At 45.6% G+C, this 20,411-nt stretch overlaps 1 protein-coding gene across 1 annotated transcript in view; it reads left to right on the top strand.

Moving 5' to 3' along the window:
• Window positions 1-12,522: 12,522 nt before the first annotated feature.
• Window positions 12,523-20,411, top strand: part of LOC124717060 — a 50,702-nt gene continuing 42,813 nt past the window's right edge. Inside the window, exon 1 of the mRNA XM_047243743.1 lies at window positions 12,523-12,546. Within this exon, the coding sequence (XP_047099699.1) occupies window positions 12,533-12,546 (14 nt within the window). The 5' untranslated portion in view covers window positions 12,523-12,532. The remainder of the gene's footprint in view (window positions 12,547-20,411) is intronic.

The raw sequence follows: 20,411 nt of genomic DNA, 5'->3' as shown, positions 1-20,411 counted from the left end.
TGGAGCGTGCGCTGATATGAAACTTCCTGACAGCTTAAAACTGTGTGTCCGACCGAGACTCGAACTCGGGACCTTTGCCTTTCGCGGGCAAGTGCTCTACCCACTGAGCTACCCAAGCACGACTCACGCCCCGCCCTCACAGCTTTACTTCTGCCAGTATCTTAGCTCACGGCCGAACTCACCATACCCTATTAAAATTAAGGACAGCTTAAAACATTACTGTCTCCGTAAGCATCTGTGTTTGTTAGTGAGCAAGTTAAATACTCTCTTAACAAGCATTTAACGTTACTTGACCTTTTTATGGTTCGGTTGTTAGTTACTAGAAGTATATTATTGTAAAATACGGTTGAGAACCGCAGGCCGCACGAACACTTGTTTATTTCCACAGATTGACGACCATTGTCGAACCTGGGGCCTCTTCCTCTCGCGGGCAAGTGCTCTGCCGACTTACAAGGGAGTGGCTAGTTTGCGGTGTGGCTCTCGTATCGACTTTGATGGCGGTTAGTTTGCAGGACTCGTGGGGTGTATTCAAGAGCTTCAGCACCGTTAGTCCTCAGCGAAACTGGGTGTTGCTTTATTTGTTTGCAGCGGTAACGATTAATCACTTCATTGCTAATAGAGGATCAGTGTAACATTTTTTTTTCTTTTTTTCGCGTTAGAACCTGAATCCAGGTACAGAAGTAGTGACAAATTCTTGTACCGTATGTATTCGGTATTTTCGAGACGCGTACCCCTTACAATGTATTCGTTCATTACTTTTTAGTTCCGGTACTGATCGTCATTACTTATAAAGTCTCTAACAAGGGGAGGCCGCCAATTGTGAAATTCAGATTCGATTCATACTGCGCATAATAAAAGCTCATGGCCAGAGGTGTAATGTGGCAAAGCACCAAGATGCACTTCTCAGCCGTTGTCGAGAAAATCGACAGTTAAAAGAAACAGTTGCGCTGAAATACTCTCAACGATTAATAATTTTCCACAGCGTCGTGGCGCAGCGGTAAGCGCTCGGGTTTGTAATCCGAAGGTCACCGGATCGTATCTCGCACCATGCAACTTTTTTTTTTAGTATTTGTTTTTTGTAACTCAGATGTATATATATATATATATATATATATATATATATATATATATATATATATATATATTCCTGGCAATCAGTTGCAACAATTATGCATATAATAAGTTGTTGAAAGTCGTTTGTCGTGGAAAAACTGGCGACTTCGAACATCATTATGTTTTCCGCAAACAAAGTTGTATTTCACAAATGTTATTAATTGTATTCATAATGTTAACCACGTATAGTTAACGGAAGACGTAGAAACGATATTCCGAAACGAATACGTATAACGTAAGTCAAACGTTCGAATTAGAAATGAGACCCCACGAACACAAATTCGCTGTGGCAGGTATGAAATATAAACTCCGTTACTCGCTCGTTACACTTGAAGGACAGATGTTGAATGGGCCGAAACGAGCCGCCGCATAACAGCGTAGTTGCCTGCTAACTTCGAAAGAAGGTAGATGCGGTGCCTAGCGCAACTTATAACATCGTCGAAAATCAGTGCGGACGGGAGAGTTTTGGTACACCCTGTTAAAAAAACGGAAAAATGGAGGCGGTACAATTGGAGAGCGATCCGCCTTCGCCAACATGCATAAGCAATTCATTAATAGTTATATATATATTTGAATTACAAAAAACTAACAATAAAAAAATTGCATGGCGCGAGATTCGATCCGGCGACCTTCGGATTACGAACCCGAGCGCTTACCGCTGCGCCACGACGCTGTAGAAAACTATTAATCGTAGAGAGTATTTCAGCGCAACGGTTTCTTTTAACTGTCGATTTTCTCGACAACGGCTGAGAAGTGCATCTTGGTGCTTTGCCACATTACACCTCTGGCCATGAGCTTTTATTATGCGCAGTATGAATCGAATCTGAATTTCACAATTGGCGGCCTCCCCTTGTTAGAGACTTTATAAGTAATGACGATCAGTACCGGAACTAAAAAGTAATGAACGAATACATTGTAAGGGGTACGCGTCTCGAAAATACCGAATACATACGGTACAAGAATTTGTCACTACTTCTGTACCTGGATTCAGGTTCTAACGCGAAAAAAAGAAAAAAAAATGTTACACTGATCCTCTATTAGCAATGAAGTGATTAATCGTTACCGCTGCAAACAAATAAAGCAACACCCAGTTTCGCTGAGGACTAACGGTGCTGAAGCTCTTGAATACACCCCACGAGTCCTGCAAACTAACCGCCATCAAAGTCGATACGAGAGCCACACCGCAAACTAGCCACTCCCTTCCATTGCAGTTTCTGCGGATTTAGAGCTCTGCTTGCGACACAGCAGCTTCTACGGGCTGAACGCACTTCGTGGCCACAGCTGACCTAAAAGACTTGTGGCGGAAACCGCGCTTGCCAGTCCGCGGGGAAAAGAAGGCATTAATTCCTGCTTTATGACAACTTCCTCTTCGCTTAGCGCCCGACGAGGAAACGTTCAGCAAGATATTGTGGGCACTACTCGCTTGTAACATCTACTTCCGCCATGTAAAATATTTCCTCCGCTTCTTTCTCCAAAAATAATTGTAGCATCTCGTCAGAAAGTAGGCCTGAATTCCGCGAACGATTTCCCCCATTCTTCTGGTCAGTGTGTCTCTCCAACTGTCATCGCTTCGTATCTCACAGCCACGGTCTCCCTCGTTGATTGATTGGTTGGTTTGTAGATTAAAGGGACTAGACTGCAAGGTTATCAAGCCCTAATATCACCTTCGTCCTGTCCTACTACTACACTCTCCTTCGTTCTGTCCTACTACTACTGTTTCCTATCGCTGTTACTGTCTCCCTCGTGCAACCTATTACTTCTACTGTCTCATTCATTGTTCTCCACTGCTGCTCTCTTCTCATTGTCACTATGACTCTTTTCCTCGTCGTCAGTGTCAGAGACTGTCTCTCATTATCGCTCGCTCTCGCCCACTTCCGGTGTCTTCTTCTCTTTATTCCTGTCCCTCTGATACTGCCTCCTTCACTCTTTTGGAAGCTCTGTTCTCCTACAGTCCAGTACACTCATTTTCAGAACAAACGGGACACCTTGAACGACTAGAGATAGGACGTTCGTATTCAGAGGACATATACATTAGTACACTACTGGCCATTAAAATTGCTACACCAAGAAGAAATGCAGATGATAAACGGGTATTCATTGGACAAATATACTCTGCTAGAACTGACATTTTCACGCAATTTGGGTGCATAGATCGTAAGAAATCAGTACCCAGAACAACCACCTCTGGCCGTAATAACGACCTTGATACGCCTGGGCATTGAGTCAAACAGAGCTTGGATGGCGTGTACGGGTACAGCTGCCCATGCAGCTTCAACACGATACCACAGTTCATCGAGAGTGTTGACTGGCGTATTGTGATGAGCCAGTTGCTCGGCCACCATTCACCAGACGTTTTCAATTGGTGAAAGATCTAGAGTATTTGCTGGACAGGGCAGCTGTCGAACATTTTCTGTATCCAGAAAGGCCCGTACAGGACCTGCAACATGCGGTGGTGCATTATCATGCTGAAATGTAGGGTTTCGCAGGGATCGAATGTAGGGTAGAGTCACGGGTCGTAACACATCTGAAATGTAACGTCCTCTGTTCAAATTGTCGTCAATGCGAACAAGAGGTGACCGAGACGTGTAACTAATGGCACCCCATACCATCACGCTGGGTGATACGCCAGTATGACGATGACGAATACACGCTTCCAATGTGCGTCGTCAAACACGGATGCGACCATCATGATGCTGTAAATCATCCGAAAAAATAATGTTTTGCCATTCGTGCACCCAGGTTCGTCGTTGAGTACACCATCGCAGGCGCTCCTGTCTGTGATGCAGCGTCAAGGGTAACCTCGGCCACTGTCTCCGAGATGATAGTCCATGCTGCTGCAAACGTCATCAAACTGCAGATGGTTGTTCTCTTGCAAACGTCCCCATCTGTTGACTCATGGATCGAGACGTGGCTGCACGATCCGTTACAGCCATGCGGATAAGATGCCTGTCATCTCGACTGCTAGTGATACGAGGCCGTTGGGATCCAGCACGGCGTTCCGTATTACCCTCCTGAACCCACCGATTCCATATTCTGCTAACAGTCATTGGATCTCGACAAACGCGAGCAGCAATGTCGCGATACGATAAACCGCAATCGCGATAGGCTACAATCCGACCTTTATCAAAGTCGGAAACGTGATGGTACGCTTTTCTCCTCCTTACTCGAGGCAGCACAACAACGTTTCACCAGTCAACGCCGGTGATGAGAAATCGGTTGGAAACTTTCCTCATGTCAGCACGTTGTAGGTGCCGCCACCGGCGCCTACCGTGTGTGAATGCTCTGAAAAGCTAATCATTTTCATATCACAGCATCTTCTTCCTGTCGGTTAAATTTCGCGTCTGTAGCACCTCATCTTCACGGTGCAGCAATTTTAATGGCCAGTAGTGTATTTATATTGTACTTTGACTGTTTCTTCTTATAGCATTGTAGATGGCTGAGAAGAGTGACAAACGAAAAAAAAAAAATGTAAAAAATGTTCCCTAAATTTGTTGTGTTTTCGCACTGTTAGCCAGAGTGTTACACCGATGTGAGCTCGGGGTGATGTTCCCGCCCCCTCGCTTCAGACACGATAGTTTAGGATTACGCGTGATAAAAGCCACACGTGGTGTGCCGGCTGTCGGCTTGGTGGAAGCCGAAGCCGGCGCCTGCGCAGTGGCGGGACGAGAGATCCTTACCACGCCGCAGCTGCCGACGGAGCCGCACTATCAAGCGGGAAGTTGTGCGAGAGCGACGGCCGACGCGCCGCGCTTCCACGACACAGCCGTAAGTGCTCGCAAATCGCGGCGTTTGCTTTGGGAGCAGCAAGCCTTAACAAACGTTCGCGTTGGAAATTGGCTTTTCTTTCACGCTTTTCCGATTGTGCGCTGTGCTGAAGATATGCGTCAATTTAGAACTCCATGTCGTCCCGTGATATTGTGTGTTCCTCAGGGTTCCATACTAGGGCCACTTTTTTGCCTTGTACAAACAAAATTACACCAAATGCAGCAGTCAATGGTAATTAAGTTACAATTAAAATGTGTGGCGGCAAAAGTATTTACTCACTTGCGCACGACATGCAGTTCTATTGCTCTTTGCGAATTAAGGGTTGTGCTGACAATATGTGACTGTTAGGTTAAAACTGTGTGCCGGACCGAGACTCGAACTCGGGACCTTTGCCTTTCGCGGGCAAGTTCGCAGGAGTGCTTCTGTGAAGTTTGGAAGGTGGGAGACGAGGTACTGAAGGAATTAAAACCTGTGAGGACGGGGAGTGAGTCGTGCTTGGGTAGCTCAGTTGTAATGCACTTGCCCGTGAAAGGCAAAGATCCCGAGTTCAAGTCTCGGTCCGGCACACAGTTTTACTCTGCGTGGACGTTTCATATCAGCGCCCACTGCGCTGTAGAGTGAAAATTTCATTCTAGTAATATGTGACTCTTTAAAACTGTGTGCCAGACTGAGACGTTTGGTGTTCCTCAGGGCTCCATACTAGCGTCACTTAATTTTCTTACACAAATTAGTCAGTTCGGTAGGGGCGGAGATCATTAAATACATTCTTGCTGTAGCTGTTTTTGTTGTTGTTGTTCGCAGTCCAAATATTGCTTTGACGCAGCTCTCCACACAACCTAAACTCTTCAGGTCTCTTTGTCTCTGCATCTCCGTGTAACCCGCATCAACATGAACCTGCTACAATTTTCACCTACCACACGTTGATCCAATGCCGAATCAACTATTCCTTCATGCGTCACGATGTGCCCCAACACCCTATGTGCTCTTTAAGATTCTTCTCGTCAGTTCAGTTCAGTTCGGCATTAGTTACTTGGTCTACCACATAACAAAAGCTTCTATCTCGCGCTGTCCGTTCTGTTTATCGATCACGATCACCTGCACATAATATTATGCTCCACACAAACACTTTCAGAAAATAGATCATAATGCTTAATTAGTGTCGCATTTCCCCTTTACATGAAAGATTTTCTTCGTGTTAGTAACATACGTTTTATCTGCTAATTACTTCTGCCATAGTCACATCTACACCAGCACCTACATGCATCAGAAGCCACTGTACGGTGAGTGGCTTAGGGTAGCCTGTATCACTACTAGTAATTTCTTTTCTTGTTCCATTTGCAGATAAATCGAAACAAAACGACATTCTATATGTCTTAATTTTATCCATTGTTTTTCAGTGTTTCGTCCGCGACTGTTTTACTTTCGTAAAATGAAGGACAAACCGTCTTCAGTCACAAGTTGCGTTTATTTACTGCACCATGCATTTCGAGCCCTGGAGGGTCATCTTCAGGTGCTTTAACCCCCTGTAGATGAGCCTCCAGGGCTCGAAATGCATGGTGCAGTAAATAAACGCAACTTGTGACTGAAGGCGGTTTGTTCTTCATTTTACGATTCTATGTCTCCGAATGAGCCCCAATTTCTCGTATTTTATCCTTGTGGTCCTTGCGCGAAATGTATGTTGGCGACAGCAGAATAGTCCTGCAATCAGCTTCAAAAGCTGGTCTCTAATTTTTCCTCGAGAAGAAGATCGTCTTCCCTCCAGGGATTCCGAGCTCACCAAGCATCTCTGTAATACTTGCATGTTGCTCTAATCTACCCGTAACAAAACTAGCAGTCCGCCTCTGAATTGCTTCGATGGCTTACTTTAACCCGTCCTGGTGCGGATCCCGAACACTCGAGCAGTACTTGAGAATAGGTCACACTAGGGTGCTACAAGCCGTCTCCTTTAGGGGTGAACCAGGACTCTCCAAAATTCTCCTAATAAACCGAAGTCGTCCAGTCGCCTGCCCTATGCTCGTTCAGTTTCATACCACTTTGCAACGTTAAAATACCTCTCATGCAGGACACTACTAATGGTGTATTCGAAGATTACGCGCTTGTTCATTTTACTCACCCGGATTAACTTACATTTTTCCACATTTAGAGGTGCACGTCATTGTAACAGAGATACTCGGGGAAGTGAAACGGTAACAAAGGAGCTGTCGCTTTCACCGTATTGTCAGCGGTTTTGTCGCCCTGAAGAGAACCGCTGCAAGGACGGTCAATATTACGGCGTTATACGGGGTGTGCAAAAAGTCTCTCCGCAGTGTAGAATGACTGTTAGCCGCGCGTGCCGTATTATGTTCGCCTGCCTGGGTTACTTCCCTTCAAGTAGACTCTCCCAACATTCCACTGTTTCGTTTATCTCAGCCAGCGTCAGTAGTATCGTTGGTGTGTGTCGTTACGTGTTGACGTGAGCGTTTAAGTTTAGTTCCTTTGTTCGTTTGTTTCGTATTTGTCACTGTTCAAATGCTAACCATTGAAGAACGTGTGTTTTTATTCGAACAAGTGTTCAAAGCTGGAGGTAAATACACTGCTTCAGTTCGTCAAACATTTAATTCAGTTTTCCCGGAGACAACACACCCACATCGCGATACTGTGCGGGATTTGACTAACAAATTTCGAAGTACAGATTCAGTGACAGATGCAAGGAGAAGTGGTCGTCCTAGCGTTTTGTCTGAGGCTGAACTACTCGATATTTCCGATAAAATGTCCATGAGTCCGAACAAGTCAGTAAGAAATCTCGCGCAGGAAATCCATGTTAGTGTCGGAACGGCCCACACAGCTGTAAGGAAAAAATTAGAACTTTTCCCATACAAAGCGACAGTCATGCAAGAACTGAAAAATACTGATCATGGCAAGAAACTGCATTATTGTCAATGGCTCAAAAATTTCTTTCAACAAAGTGGAAGGGATATTCTTAATGAAACGTTTTTCACTGATGAGGCGTGGTTTCATATATCCGGGTACATGAACTCGCAAAATTCTCGTATGTGGAGTACTGCAAATCCATTGTGTATTCATGAGGAACCACTTCATTCTGTGAAAATAGGAGTTTGGATTACAATTTATAGACGTCGGATTGTGGGTCCCGTATTTTTCAACGAAACAATAAACGCACAACGATACTGCAGTGATTTTCTGTACCCATTCATAGAAAAACTTGTGTTAAGTGAAATATTGAACGGTTATTTTCAACAAGAAGGTGCAACCGGGCATACAGCTCGCGTTTCAATGCCACTGCTTGCTGATGTTTTTGGTGATCGCATAATTTCGCAGGGACTCTGGCCTCCACGATCGCTTGACCTAACAGCACCTGACGTTTCGTTCTGGGGTGCAGCGAAAGCAACTGTCTATAAAAACCGTCCAAAATCCATCGATGAAGTGAAAATTACAATATCAACTTTCACTGCTTCTCTTACAGAAGCAATGTTACAGCTTGTGTTGGAAACATGATTAGACGAATTGAATTGTGTATTCAAAAACAGGGGGACGCTTTCAACATTTCATGGTAAAATTTGTAAGTAAAAATGAATATTCAATAAATTAATGACTTGTATTTCACTGAGTTTCATTTTGGTGTATTCACTGCGGCATACGGCCCGCGCGGCCAGCAATGATACGGCACTGCGGAGAGACTTTACGAACACACTGTAGGAGTTTCAGTGCTTCAAAATGACACGATTCTGTATCCAAGAAGATTCCATTCGAATTGGCAACGGTACTCGTTGGAAGATAGGCGATGTTAGCCTCACCAAATCCTTTTGGATAAACTTAAAAATGGTTCAAATGGCTCTTAGCACAATGGGACTTAATATCCGAGGTCATTAGCCACCTAGAACTTAGAATTACTTAAACCTAACTAAGCTAAGGACATCACACACATCCATGCCCGAGGCAGGATTCGAACCTGCGACCGTAGCGGTCGCGCGGTTCCACACTGAAGCGCCTAGAACTGGTCGGCCACACCGGCCGGCATGGATAAACTTAGATAACCCGTATTCTAGGAAGTTTGTGTGGTGGTTCTGCTGGCATCGTCGTATAAACTGTAGCGCATAGGATTTATGAGGATCGGATGAGAGATTAATGTGCGTGCAGACCTAAACAGACAGCCAGTCACCCCTCAAGCAGCCGCGCGGAGCGACCGCGCGGTTTGAGGCGCCATGTCAGGGATCGCGCGGCCTCTTCCGTCGGAGGTTCGAGTGTTCCCTCGGGTATGGGTGTTTGTGTTGTTCTTAGTTTAAGAAATGCATAAGTCTAGGGACCGATGAAAAAAAAATGGCTCTGAGCACTATGGGACTCAACTGCTGAGGTCATTAGTCCCCTAGAACTTAGAACTAGTTAAACATAACTAAGCTAAGGACATCACAAACATCCATGCCCGAGGCAGGATTCGAACCTGCGACCGTAGCGGTCTTGCGGTTCCAGACTGCAGCGCCTTTAACCGCACGGCCACTTCGGCCGGCTAGGGACCGATGACCTCAGCAGTTTCTTCCCTTACGAATTCACACACATTTGAACATTTCCCCCCTCTAGCCAATACGCGATTGGAATAGGAAAGAAAATCGCTAATCTGTTTCCGGAGCTTATACAGCCACCAGTCAAATCGTTATGAGCAGCTCCTTAGTAGTGTGGTGGTGATTTGGAATGCACTGGTTTGAGTGCGGAGAGCTGGTGTGCGATAGCTTCCCAGGTATGCTACAACACGTTCATATCAGGTAAGTTCGGTGGCTTCGCGACAGTGGTAGTTATTCTGTTGGAAGATGCCATAGCATCGTGAAGACATCAAGCATGACGGGATACAGCTAGTCCGTAATAATGTTCGTGTGCACAAAGGCTGTAAAGGTACCTGCGATTACTACTACAGGTCGCATGAAAGTCCAAGCGAATGTCCTCCGAGGCATAATATTGCCCCCACGGGCCTTATGTCCATGACGCGTTGTATGTTTTGAGCTCTTGTTCGTCTGGATGATTGCGTATCTACACACGTACACGACCGGCTGTAACACAAAATGTGGTTCATTCGACCATGCGACATGTTTCCGATGACCCACTGTTCAATATCTATGCTCCCGTGCCACTGAAAAAGCAATAGACGATGTTGCTGGGTCAACATGGAAACACATAGCACACGTCTGCTGCGGAATCCCGTATTTAACAAAGTGCGCTGAATGCTGCGTGCCAAAGCACTTCTACCCGCACTAGCATTGTTCTCTGTTCTGACACATCACCGTCTACCCTGGTTTACAGAGCGGGGCTCTGTGACGTGAAATACTTCACCCAGGAGAATCGTACAAATATACCGTCGTTTAACCCATCGCACTGATTCCTGTATGATGATGTTCGGTTTGTGGGGTGCTGAACTGCGCGTTCGTCACCTCCCGTACAAAGCCCCAATTTTTACAAAGTCGAATTTGCTTACACAATCCAATGTAGCCACTGTCACGAATGATGAGGACAACACAATCACCCAGTCCCCGGGCAGAGAAAATGCCCAACCCGGCCGCGAATCGAACCCGGGACCCCGGGACACAGAGACAGCAACGCTAGCAACTAGAACTCGAGCTGCGGACGATTCCTGCATGGATGACATACTAACATTCATTATGTGAATAGAGTAACGACTGAAAGAGCTGAAAACAATGAAATCGCGAGGTCCGGACGGAATGCCAATTTGGTTTTACAGTGATGCTGATGATGCTGTGGTGTACGGTTAAGGCGTCAAAGCTGACTGAGGGAGGATACAAGATGACTCAAACAAAATTTGTAGTTGGTGAATGACAGTTGGCTCTAATTGTAGAAAAATTAAAGTTAATGCGGATGAGTAGAAGAAAGAAACCTGTAATGCTAGAATACACCATTAGTATTGCGCTGTTTGACACAGTTACGTCGGTAAAATGTCTGGGCGTAACGCTGCAAAGCGATATAAAATGGAACGAGTGCATGAGGATTGTGGTACGGGAGGCGAATGGTCAACTTCTGTTTAGCCGGCCGCTGTGCCCGAGCTGTTCTAGGTACTTCAGTCCGGAACCGCGCGACCGCCACGGTCGTAGGTTCGAATCCTGCCTCGGGTATGGATGTGTTTGTTGTCCTTAGGTTGGTTAGGTTTAAGTAGTTCTAAGTTACAAGGGACTGATGACCTCAGCAGTTAAGTCCCATAGTGCTCAGAGCCATTTGAACCATTTTGAACTTCGGTTTATTGGCAGAATTTAGGATAAGTGTGGCTCAACTGTAAAGGAGACCGCATACAGGATGCTAGTGCGACCTATTCTTAAGTACTGCTCGAGTGTTTGGGATCCGCTCGAGGTCGAATTAAAGGACGTCGAAGAAATTCAATGGTGGGCTGCTAGATTTCTTACCGGCAGGTTCGAACAACCCGCCAGTATTACGGAGATGCTTCAGGAACACAAATACCTATGACTGGAGGGAAGGTGACATTCTTGAGAAAATTTAGGGAACCAGCCTCTGATGCTGACTGCAGAACGATTCTACTGCCGACATCGTACATTTCGCGTACGGTCCGCGAAGATAAGACAGCAGAAATTAGGGCTCCTACGGAAGCAAGATGTACGAGACAGGCGAAATACCCTCAGACTTCAAGAAGAACATAATAATTCCAATCCCAAAGAAAGCAGGTGTTGACAGATGTGAAAATTGCCGAACTATCAGTTTAATAAGTCACAGCTGCAAAATACTAACATGAATTATTACAGACGAATGGAAAAACTGGTAGAAGCCGACCTCGGGGAAGATTAGTTTGGATTCCGTAGAAATGTTGGAACACGTGAGGCAATACTGATCTTACGAATTATTTTGGAAGAAAGATTAAGGAAAGCCAAACCTACGTTTCTAGCATTTGTAGACTTAGAGAAAGCTTTTGAGAATGTTGACTGGAATACTCTCTTTCAAATTCTAAAGGTGGCAGGGGTAAAATACAGGGAGCGAAAGGCTATTTATAATTTGTACAGAAACCAGATGGCAATTATAAGAGACGAGGGGCATGAAAGGGAAGAGGGAAGCAGGGGTTGGGAAGGGAGTGAGACAGGTTTGTAGCCTCTCCCCGATGTTATTCAATCTGTATATTGAGCAAGCAGTAAAGGAAACAAAAGAAAAATTTGGAGTAGGTATTAAAATCCAGGAAGAAGAAATAAAAACTTTGAGGTTCGCCGATGACATTGTAATTCTGTCAGAGACAGCAAAGGACTTGGAAGAGCAGTTGAACGGAATGGACAGTGTCTTGAAAGGAGGGTATAAGATGAACATCAACAAAAGCAAAACGAGGATAATGGAATGTAGTCGAATTAAGTCGGGTAATCCTGTGGGGATTAGATTAGGAAATGAGACGCTTAAAGTAGTAAAGGCGTTTTGCTATTTGGGGAGCAAAATAACTGATGATGGTCGAAGTAGAGAGGATATAAAATGTAGACTGGCAATGGCAAAGAAAGCGTTTCTGAAGAAGAGATATTTGTTAACATCGAGTATAGATTTAAATGTCTGGAAGTCGTTCCTGAAAGTATTTGTATGGAGTGTACCCATGTATGGAAGTGAAACATGGACAATAAATAGTTTGGACAAGAAGAGAATAGAAGCTTTCGAAATGTGGTGCTACAGAAGAATGTTGAAGATTAGGTGGGTAGATCACGTAACTAATGAGGAGGTATTGAATAGGATTGGGGAGAAGAGAAGTTTGTGGCACAAGTTGACTAGAAGAAGGGATCGGTTGGTAGGACATGTCCTGAGGCATCAAGGGATCACAAATTTAGCATTGGAGGGCAGTGTGGAAGGCAAAAATCGTAGTGGGAGACCAAGAGATGAATACACTAAGCAGATTCAGAAGGATGTAGGTTGCAGTAGGTACTGGGAGACGAAGGAGCTTGAACAGGATAGATTAGCATGGAGAGCTGCATCAAACAAGTCTCAGGACTGAAGACCACAACAACAAACAACAACAACAACGGAAGCATGTCAACAGCCGTTTTCTATGAGTAGAACAGCACAGGAAATGGCTAGTACTGGTACAAGGTACTCTCCGCCAAGCACTATACAGTGGATTATGTAGATGTAGACGTGAACGTACAACACCTTGTCTACCAGCCGTTTCCCCGCCCTTCAGTCACTTTCCATAAACGCTCACAACGCCAACTGCCGAACAGTCGACCAGATACGACGTTTCAGAGGGACCGGGCCATAACAATCGCTTATGCCAATGCACTTCCCCATCTGCGGCCCGTACCGTCGCTATTATGATTCACCATTGATCTCTGCTCCGCCTGTATGTCTTCCTCACTAGAGGTCATTGAGCCTCGCTGTGGGGGAGTGGTCAGGAAGTTCTGGCTCATCAGTGAATATAGACGTAGACGGAGCATTTGCTGGGATTGGCCAATGACTAGCATGGAGTCGGCAGTGAGCTTCTGTTAGACAGTCGTCCGCAGCTCGTGGTCGTGCGGTAGCGTTCTCGCTTCCCGCGCCCGGGTTCCCGGGTTCGATTCCCGGCGGGGTCAGGGATTTTCTCTGCCTCGTGATGACTGGGTGTTGTGTGATGTCCTTAGGTTAGTTAGGTTTAAGTAGTTCTAAGTTCTAGGGGACTGATGACCATAGATGTTAAGTCCCATAGTGCTCAGAGCCACTTGAACCATTTAGACAGTCGGCCGAAGTGGTTTAGAAAAAGTAAATCTTGACAGCCAGACCTTTGGAGGCGAGTCCAGTGTCTCAACCTCGTTTCGTCGACCAGACGGGAAGCACAGAATTTGTTTCGAAAGCAGCAGCGGAAAAGGAACACCGGCGCCGGAGTTTCGACACGAGCGCTTCATTCACTAACGCAGTACGAGAACAGGAAACAGAAGCGATGTGCAAATGGCCTGCGGCTGCGAACGGAGTGCCCGGGTCGAGTTGCTCACGGCCCTGACTGGAGATGACGTAAGGCGGATCCCGCAATGAGCTTCCATGCTGCCTGTCTGGCAAACGAGTGCGCAGACGCCGACCGAGTTCAAAATGGTCAAAGTCTGCTTTGACGTGCCAGGTTATCTACGGCACAGGATGCGTTTGGCAGGATCACCTAAGTGTAGTGTATAACTGTCTTGCTTATCCATTACGTTCCATGCCAGTGCAGTACATGAGTAGACTCTACACGCTCTCAATGACCGCATCATCAGTTCGACAGCCAGTCGCCTGCGCAACGTTTTGTAACATGAGAAGTTCCCGACAGATTAAAATTATGTGCTGGACAGGAACTCTAACATCTGTTGCAGAGTAAAATAACTGCTCCGAGAACTTGCTTCACGCTATTGAGATAGCCGGCCGGTTTTTCTGTTGGCATTACACACGTTGGCAGATGACGTTCACAGGGCATTCGCCATAGCCACACCCTGGAATCGGATCGCCACATTGTATACCGTGATTTGTCACTCCACACAGCGATTTTCCACTGTTCAATCGTCCAATGTTTACGCTCCTTACACCAAGCGACGCGTCGTTCGGCATTTACCGGTGTGATGTGTGGTTTATGAGCAGCCACTCGACTATGAAATCCAAGTTTCCTCACCTCCCGCCTAACTGTCATAGTACTTGCAGTGGATCCTGATGCATTCTGGAATTCGTGTGATGGTCTGGATAGATGTCTGCCTCTTTCACGTTACGACCTTCTTCAACTGTCGGCGGTCTCTGTCGGTCAACAGACGAGATCAGCCAGTACGCGTTTGTGCTGTACGTGTCCCTTCACGTTTCAACTTCACTATCACATCGGCAACAGTGCAACTAGAGATATTTAGGATTGTGGAAATCTCGCGTACAGACGTATGACGCAAGTGGCATCCAATCACCTGACCACGTTCGAAGTCTGTGAGTTCTGCGTAGTGCCCCATTCTGCTCTCTCACGATGTCTAATGACTACTGAGGTCGCTGATACGGAGTACCTGCTAGCAGGTGGCAGCACAATGCACCTCCTATGAAAAACTTATGTTATTGGGGGTGTCCGGGTACTTCTGATCACATACTGTATCAAGAGTTTCTTACAAACATCGTATACTAAAATTCAATTTCTGAATCAGAAACCTGTTCCGACATCTTTCCTTGTACACAGAATATAGATGGCATTTCTCATACTTATCTCGTGTGGTTTCGCTGAAATGCTAATTATATTTTTAAAAAAGGTTCAAATGCCTCTAAGCACTATGGGACTTAACATCTGAGGTCATCAGTACCCTAGACGTAGAACTACTTAAACCTAACTAACCTACTGACATCACATACATCCATGCCCGTGCCAGAATTCAAACCTGCAACCGTAGCGGTCGCGGGGTCGCAGACTGAAGCGCCTAGAACCGCTCGGCCACACAGGCCAGCAATTATTTCAATATCAGTGCACATTTTATACCAGTTTCACGACCTCTACATGCCTCCTTCATGCTGTTGCAGTTTCGTAGCTAGCAGCGTATCTGCGAAGCGACAGTACACTTAAAACAAAGACCGCATATTCTGGGAAAGGAGATAGGTGCAGCACAAATTCTCTGTTTAAGGACGATGTAAATAACACGTCTTTGTTGAAGCAGGATAGACGCTAACAAAACAGGCCTGCGCGCCAACTGTGTACAGTTCTCGGGTCGCGATCTCCCGCTAGCAACTTGATTAGCTGCGTATCAGCTTTAATTCGCGGAATCCGGACGGGTCACACAGCTGCGCACACCAAACACACACACACACACACACACACACACACACACACTGTCCATGTGTCCTTACGAGGATGGTACAGGCAGTCAACAAAGGGCTTCCGAGTTTGTAACAGAGCTGGTCAGGACGCTAAACACAGCGGTTTGAGATAGGAAACTACTGCTCGGAAATGTATATTTAATTCCTTTTTGTAATAAATACGCTACACCAGCATGGCCGAGGTAGCTAACCGCATGCTTGTGCAGTATCGCTCGACCCACAAGGCGATTGCGCCTATTCGTCATCCCTTATTGCATCCAAACTTATTCTATAAGCAATACTTGGCCGGAAATAAATGTGACAGAAGTGTGAGCTACAGTTGACCAAAGGTTTAGGAAATATAACATTTGTGGCGCATGTCGGGAGAGGTAGAAGCCATTTACACTGATCAGCCAGAACATTATGACTATCGACTTACTATCGATATAAACCCGTCCAGGCCACTGCAGCGTCATCCGGTGGGGAATGACATACACGGTGCATGCAGTACCAGCGAGCGTGCTGTACCTCTGTAGAATGGGGAAGGCGCACTATCTATCTGAGTATCTCTGAGGGTAGATTGTGATGGCCTGGAGGTTCGGGACCAGCATTTCGGAAACTGCGCGCTTGTCGAGTGCTCGAGGAGTGTTGTGGTGAGCGTCTTCAAAAATGGTTCAAATGGCTCTGAGCACTATGGGACTTAACATCTGAGGTCATCAATCCCCTAGATCGTAGAACTACTTAAACCTAACTAACGTAAGGACATCACACACATCTATGCCAGAGCCAGGATTCGAACCTGCGACCGCAGCAGTCGGTGCCAATGTTAACACCACGACATCGGCAACTACGGCTGAAATTGGCAGGTGATGATCGGCACTGGACGTTGGCGCAGTGGCAGAGCGTTGCACGGTCTGACGAATTCCGATACCTTCTTCTTCAAGCCAATGGGAGGACGCGAATCGGTTGTCTTCCAGGGGAACAGCTCCTTGACAACAGTAGTATGGGACAGAGACAAGCTGATGGTGGCTCCATTATGGTCTGCGGAACGTTCACATGGACATCTAATGGTCCAGTGGAGCTCGTGTAATGCCCCGTGACGGTCAAGGAGTAGCGTACATTAATGCCAGACCAAGTACACCTCTTCATGACGATCATGTTTCCCGACGGCAGAGACATTTTTCAACAGGATAATGCGCCATGTCGCAAGGCCTGAAGTGTGATACAGTGGTTCGAGGAACACAGTGGCGAGATCCAATCGACGTGCTGGCCTCTCAAATCGCTAGATCTGAATCCGATCGAAAATATCTGGGATGTATTAGGACGTGGCTTCAGAGCTCACCGCCCAGCACCCAAGAACTCACGGGAATGACGTGTTTTGTGTGTGCACATGTGGAGCAACTCTCTCCAGCGACCTACCAAGGCCCCTTTGCCTCTATGCCACGACGCGTTGGCGCCGTTATCTGCGCCGAAGGTCGACATACCGGCTATCAGGCAAGTGGTCACCATGTTCTAGCTGCTCAGTGTTTGTTAGCAGAGTTTCAAGGCAGCGGTTGGAGCAGCATAAACAGTACCAAACGGTAACCGAGGAGTCAAAGGGACGGTCCCTAAGCGGAACCCTCTTTTTTAAATTTTTACTTTATTTGTTGGTGTTGTGGTCTTTAGTCCAGAGACTGGTTTGATGCAGCTCTCCATGCTACTCTATCCTGTGCAAGCTTCTTCATCTCCCAGTACCTACAGCAACCTACATCCTTCTGAATCTGCTTAGTGTATTCATCTATTGGTCTCCCTCTACGATTTTTACCCTCCACGCTGCCCTACAGTACTAAATTGGTGATCCCTTGATGCCTCAGAACATGTCCTACCAACCGATCCCTTCTTCTAGTCAAGTTGTGCCACAAATTTCTCTTCTCCCCAATTCTGTTCAATACCTTCTCATTAGTTATGTGATCTACCCATCTAATCTTCAGCATTCTTCTGTAGCACCACATTTCGAAAGCTTCTATTCTCTTCTTGTCCAAACTATTTATCGTCCATGTTTCACTTCCATACATGGCTACACTCCATTCAAATACTTTCAGAAACGACTTCCTGACGTTTAAATCTATACTCGATGTTAACAAATTTCTCTTCTTCGGAAACACTTTCCTTGCCATTGCCTTTTTATGTCCTCTCTACTGCGACCATCATCAGTTATTTTGCTCCCCAAATAGCAAAAGTCATCTAATACTTTAAGCGTCTTATTTCCTAATCTAATTCCATCAGCGTCAACTGATTTAAATCGACTACATTCCATTATCCTCGTTTTGCTTTTGTTGTCATTCATCTTATATCCTCCCTCCAAACACTGTCCATCGGCGAACCTCAGGGGTTTCATTTCTTGTCCTTGAATTTGAATTCCTACTCCGAATTTCTCTTTTGTTTCCTTTTCTGCTTGCTCTATATACAGACTGAATAACATTGGCGATAGGCTACAACCCATTCTCAGTCCCTTCCCAACCACAGTTTTCCTTTCATGCTCCCTGTATTTTACCCCTGCCACCTTCAGAATTTGAAAGAGAGTGTTCCAGTCAACATAGTCAAAAGCTTGCTCTAAGTCTACAAATGCTAGAAACGTTTCCTTAATTTATTTTGAAAGATAAGTCGTAGGGTCAGTATTGCCTCACGTGTTCCAACATTTCTGCGGAATCCAAACTGATCTTCCCCGAGGTCGGCTTCTACCAGTTTTTCGATTCGTCTGTAAAGAATTCGTGTTAGAATTTTGCAGCGTTGACTTATTAAACAGGTAGTTCGGTAATTTTCACACCTGTCTTCACCTGGTTCCTTTGGGATTGGAATTATTATATTCTTCTTGAAGTCTGAGAGTGTTTCGCCTGTCCCATACATCTTGCTCACCAGATGGTAGGGTTTGTCAGGGCTGGCTTACACTTAAATGAATCTAAATGAAGCTCGGTATATCGTATTTATTAATCCATGCATATTAAAAAGGGAATGTGTGTGTGTGTGTGTGTTTGTGTGTGTGTGTGTGTGAGAGAGAGAGAGAGAGAGAGAGAGAGAGAGAGAGAGAGAGAGAGATAGAGAGAGAGAGAGAGGGAGAAAGAGAGAGAGAGGGGGAGAGAGAGAAGTAAGTTTCGACACTTCCTCCTGAACCAGTGGACCAATTTTAACCAAACGTGGTTCAAATATACCTTACTATCTGGTGACCTTCAGTGTGGGGGTACGAAACACCCACGTTTCGAAAGGGCGGAGAGGGCTGAAATGTAAGCGCAGCCCGTTACACGTGAATTCCCATCACTTAGCGACTTGCAACAAACTTTACACATAATTTCAAATCTTTGCAAACGTGGACCACTGCCTGCGATTACTACTACAGGTCGTATGGCAGTCCTAGTGGATGTCTTCCGAGGCATAAAATCGCCCGCTCCGGCGTCTCGGCCAAGAAACCCTACACAGAAACCAACAGGCAGTTTGTCAACAAGTGGCCACGAAAGCCTCAACTAATTTGAACTTTGTCCGCCCCCCGGTAGCTGAGTGGTCAGCGCGACGGACTGTCAATCCTAAGGGCCCGGGTTCGATTCCCGGCTGGGTCGGAGATTTTCTCCGCTCAGGGACTGGGTGCTGTGTTGTCCTAAACATCATCATTTCATCCCCATCGGCGCGCAAGTCGCCGAAGTGGCGTCAAATCGGAAGACTTGCACCAGGCGAGCGGTCTACCCGACGGGAGGCCCTCGTCACACGACATTGTTATTATTTGAACTTTCAGCTTGTTTCCAAATACATGTCTACAGCCCTGGTCCACAATCATATTAATTACATAACTTTAACTTTTAGAGGTGGTGATGAAACTTCATGACTGCACATCGTACGTGCAACCTATGGCGGCGTGATGCGCCACTGCGGTTGGAGGAAGGTCTGGCAAACGCTGCGCATTCAGCACCTCAAGGCGACCAATGCGTTTATTTATAAACAGCCTGGCCGCATCCGATCGTCTTCCTCGTTTCCGTTAAGTCGCGGTTAGAGGCACTGCATTGGGTAGTTAACCACAGGTTCCTTTCCTTAAAATTATTATTTAATGCATCTAGGCGCCAACTATGACAGACAGGGACATTTTCTTTAACAGTTTACAAATACTGCTAAATTACACGCTATTTATTTACTACCGCTGTTGTTATTACTATTCTTTTTTGCAGTTATATCTGTAGGCAAATTTTCTGTGATTTGGAGTTCATTTAACACTTTCTCCTTAAGGCAAATAGGTTAGGTCTTTTTGCTGCGGAAAGAAAGAAAAATTTTTTCTGTTAGTTCATTCTGAGGACAGGTGTATAAAAAGCCGTTCTTCTTTCCCTCACTGTGTTTCGGAGGTTTTTGGTTGTTCGGTGAAGGGTTTCATTCCGTCTGATCCATTCTCCAAGATATTTTAAATCTTTGACAATTTCTGTTCTTTGTTCTCCAACTTTAAAATGTCTCGGTGATTGTTTTATGTTTTTTATTATCTTAGTCTTTTCGAAAAGCTGTCTGTCCGACTGTTGAACCCTTTTTTCTCAGGAACAGGAAAGCATATCACATTGAAGTTTATATCACATACTAAAGTCTACGGTCCCTTTGCTGTGTAAAACACTTACGCTTCTAGGTCAATACCGTCAATTTATGTCACATATTTTGATCCTCGAAAACTCACTTATCAAAACCTATGTGGCACTTCCCGTTGACTTAGAATCATGAAATTTGGGAAGAAGCAAGGTTTCATAGTGCAAGTAAGTTTAAAAACTTGAAAATCGTTAAACTGTGATTACATAAAAAATACCTTT

Source organism: Schistocerca piceifrons, chromosome 9 (genome assembly GCF_021461385.2).
Source record: "Schistocerca piceifrons isolate TAMUIC-IGC-003096 chromosome 9, iqSchPice1.1, whole genome shotgun sequence".
NCBI classification, from domain to species: domain Eukaryota; kingdom Metazoa; phylum Arthropoda; class Insecta; order Orthoptera; family Acrididae; genus Schistocerca; species Schistocerca piceifrons.
The sequence above is the reverse complement of the archived record's forward strand: the minus strand, read 5'-3'. Positions and strand labels throughout refer to the sequence as shown.